Source organism: Papaver somniferum, chromosome 4, assembly GCF_003573695.1.
Source record: "Papaver somniferum cultivar HN1 chromosome 4, ASM357369v1, whole genome shotgun sequence".
Taxonomy (NCBI): Eukaryota; Viridiplantae; Streptophyta; class Magnoliopsida; order Ranunculales; family Papaveraceae; genus Papaver; species Papaver somniferum.
The window spans coordinates 20,743,773-20,747,957 of NC_039361.1; the positions used below are offsets into that span (position 1 = coordinate 20,743,773).

The 4,185-nt window shown below is 37.4% G+C and overlaps 1 protein-coding gene across 1 annotated transcript; it reads right to left on the bottom strand.

Moving 5' to 3' along the window:
• Positions 1-3,358: 3,358 nt before the first annotated feature.
• On the bottom strand, positions 3,359-3,943 carry LOC113272144. The gene has a single exon (XM_026522038.1). The coding sequence runs from the start codon at positions 3,941-3,943 to the stop codon at positions 3,359-3,361; it is 585 nt and encodes a 194-aa protein (XP_026377823.1).
• Positions 3,944-4,185: the final 242 nt, after the last annotated feature.

A 4,185-nucleotide genomic window follows, 5' to 3' on the forward strand; every position in this document is an offset into this window, starting at 1 on the left:
CAGTTAACAACTATTTAGACAGTATATTTATACAGAAAGAGAAAAGTAATGTATCACTCGTGTGAGATGAGAGTGTGAGGTACAGAACATACACAGCTATCCTGCACGTGTGACAGAGAGAGGGAATATGTGATTCAAATCCTTAACCTGCACTGTTGTCTTCTGTTATCTTTCACCACTACAAGATATGCTATTATCCCCCCTCAAGCTGATGGGTGATGCAACCACATGAAGCTTGTCTTTGAGCATAGAAAATCTTGGTGTTGGCAATCTTTTGGTGAAGATATCAACAATTTGGTCAATAGTATTGACATAGAAAACATCCAAAGCCTTGGATTGAACCAATTCCATGATGAAGTGATAGTCTAGATGAACATGCTTCATCCTAGAATGCATAACAGGGTTTGAAGCAAGATCTATGGAGCTAATGTTGTCACATCCTAACCTTGGTATACCAGGCAGAGAAACATGAAGATCCTGTAGAATATAGCAGATCCAGACAAGCTCAGCAGCACTATGAGCTAGAGTTCTGTACTCAGCTTCTGTGCTGGATCTTGCAACAGTTGTTTGCTTCTTAGAGGACCAGGAAATAACATTAGAGCCAAGAAAAATGCAGTATCCACCTGTGGATCTTCTATCATCCATACAACCAGCCCAATTTGCATCTGAGAAACCCAATAGAAAGTCACTGCCTTTAGTAAAACGTAAGCCAAATCCCAAAGTTCCTTTAACATATCTTAGAATCCTCTTTGCTGCAGCCATATGTGAACTTCTAGGATGCTTCATATGTTGACAGGCCGGGTTAACAACAAAAGAAAGGTCTGGTATAGTCCATGTTAGATATTTCAGAGCACCTACAAGAGATCTGTATTCTGTAGGATTCTCAAGAAGTACACCATCATCCTTTGATAGTTTAGTTGAGGTAGAAATAGGTGTATTGCAAGGCTGAGCACCCTCCATATGATATTTGAGTAACAAGTCAACAACATATTTGGTCTGAGAGAGAAACAAAGGATCTGCATTTCTTGAAATTTCTAAGCCCAAGAAGTAATGTAGTGACCCTAAGTCTTTGATGGGAAACTGTTGTTGAAGCTCAGAGATAACAAACTTGAGAAAAGAAGCAGAAGGGCATGTTAACATTGTGTCATCCACATAGACTAGTGCCACAGTAAGTTGACTTCCATCTTGATGAACAAACAATGAAGTATCTGCTGTAGAGTTCTTGAAATTAAGAGAAAGCAGAGTAGAGATGAGTTTAGCATACCATGCCCTTGGGGCTTGCTTGAGTCCATATATAGCTTTATGGAGAAGACACACATGATCAGGCTTGGTTTTATCCACAAATCCAGGAGGCTGAGACATGTAGACAGTTTCATTAAGCTCACCATGAAGGAAAGCATTGCTTACATCAAGTTGATGTATAGTCCAGTTATATTTCACTACAAAAGATAGAATAATCCTTATTGTAGTTGGCTTGGCTACAAGACTAAAGGTCTCATCAAAATCCATCCCATGTTGTTGATGATAGCACTTAGCAACAAGTCTTGCTTTGTGTTTGTGAATACTTCCATCTGGATTATGTTTTATTCTAAACACCCATTTGCATCCAACTACATTTTTCCCTTCAACTGGTGGAACTAGAGACCAAGTGCCTGCATTTTGCAAGACTGTGTGCTCATTGACTGAAGCAATCTTCCACACCTCTTCTTTATTAGCTTCAGTAATATAAGAAGGAACTCTTGACAGAAAAGCAACATGTAAAGGATGTTTAGTAGCAAAGTAGGACTTAGGTGTATATATTCCATTCTTACCCCTAGTAGTCATGCTATGATCATTCACTGTTACTTTTGGAGTTAAATCAGATAATGGAATGGATAGAGAAGTAGAGGGTGGAGGACAAGCAGTAACAAGAGTAACATAAATGGACTCAGTATCAACAGATGGAGAAGCTGATTGATTGAGAATAACAGTATAAGGAAAACTAGACTCATTGAATGAGACATGCCTAGAGATGTAGATATTGTCAGATACAGGATCATAGCATCTGTAACCTTTTTGTGTCAGACTATAACCAATGAAGATGCATTGTTTACTCCTGGGTTGGAGTTTTTTTGTTGTATAAGGTTTGAGCCAGGGGAAGCAAGCACAACCAAAAACTTTTAAAAAATTATAGTCCGGTGCTCTATGAAAAAGCATTTGAAAAGGTGTTTTAAAAGAAATGGATCTTGTTGGAAGCCTATTAATGAGATAATTGGCTGTCTGCAAAGCTTCAACCCAAAAAGATGTAGGTAGTCCAGATTGAAATAGAAGAGTCCTAGTAACCTCAATTAGATGCTTGTGCTTTACCTTAGCAACACCATTCTGTTATGGTGTGTGAGGGCATGTCAGTTCATGAGTAATGCCTTTAGAGGAACAAAATTGTGCAAGAAAGAGATTAAGAAATTCACCTCCATTACCAGTTCTAATAGTGATGACTTTATGAGAGAACATATTTTCAAGTCTAGTGACTAAGGCAACAAAAGAATGTTTAAAATCAGACTTGGAAGATATGGGAAGAATCCAACAATATTTAGTAAAGTCATCAATAACATTGGCATAGTACAAAGCACCACAAGTGGATGAGGTATGACATGGACCCCATAAATCCATATGTAACAATTCTAGTGGTTTTGTAGCTACATTGCTTGAAAACTGAAAAGGAAGTTTATGAGATCTACAAAATTTGCACTCAGTACAAGAAAATGGTTTATTAGTGACATTTGACAATTGTAGTTGATGACAAATTCTTTGGAGAGTTTGGAATGTTGGGTGACCAAATCTTCTGTGAAGCAAAGCATGATCTGTGATTGTGGGAGCATGATGAGCATGAGGGGTTTTGCTGAAGGATATATGATAAAGACCATTTTTATGTGGTCCTTGGAAGAGAGTGTTCCCAGAAATGAGGTCCTTCACAGAAAATCCATGAGAATCAAGTGTCAGTGAACAATTGTTATCAAATGTGAATTTATGAATGAATAGCAGATTATGTGAGGATTGTGGAACAACTAAGACATTGTTGAGAACAAATGAATGATCATTAGAAATTCTATTAGAGTGTCTTGTGTAATAAATGGACATACCTTCAACATTTGCTGTGTGAATAGCCTCAGCACCATCATAAGGTGTCACCTATTGCAGCTGAGTAGAAGAATTTGCAATATTGATTATTAGCTCCATTTTTTGCAATCCATTCATATGTGTCAAAGATATCAGCTGCTTCTAGCATTGCATTGAGATTAAATGGTGGAGGTCTGCCTTGATATGAGAAGTTTAACCTTTGGGTACAATTAGGTGCAAGATGACCATCTTGTTTGCGTAGCTAACAAGATTCTTTTTCAGGTGCTGAAGAATAACCTCTACCAGAAGTAAATCTGCTGAATATGTGGGGATTGGGATATCTGCCTGCATTATATCCTATGCCTCTAGAAGAATTTCCCCTATAGTTATTATATCCTCCTCTAAAATTACCTCTATGAGCAACAAATGCCTTTGCATCTGAAGTTTCAAATGTAGTTTTGTGCCTTTCACTGATAACTGTCTCTTCACTTAACAGATTGTTGTATAGTTCTACACATGTGACTGGTGGATTTCTATGACGCATTGCAGTAGCGAAGGGAATGTAATCTGAATTTAATGCTTTGAGAGTGACAACAACTAATTCCTTGTCTGAGATTAGCTCTCCAGCAGCAGCTAACTGATCAGACAAAGACTTGATCTCATTAATCAAAGATGGAATAGACTTGTTACCTTGAGTGAGTGATAACAACTTTGTGCATAGTTGAATACAGTGAGTTGATGACGCTCTAGAAAATCGCTCTTCAATACTAGACCATAGTTGATGTGATGTTGTGGATGTTGAAAAGTAGGCAATAACAGAATATGAAATTATTGAATGAATCCACATAATAATGGTGGAATGTTCATCTATCCAATCTAGATAAAGATTATTCTCAATTCCATTAGTTTGATTACGAGCTGAAGTATATTAAGGTGGAATGGAAAAGATTCATCCAAATAGCGACGTAATTTGTATTTTTGAATAACTGGATTTATCAGATTCTTCCAAGTAATGAAATTATCTTCTTTGAGTTTGAGGTGAACAAATCCAGTGAGTTGATTGGTGTGACAGGCAAAGACACACAGAAG

Bases quoted from the DNA above. Each gene is read 5' to 3' on its own strand.
- LOC113272144 (XM_026522038.1), bottom strand. From the start codon at position 3,943: ATGTGGATTCATTCAATAATTTCATATTCTGTTATTGCCTACTTTTCA.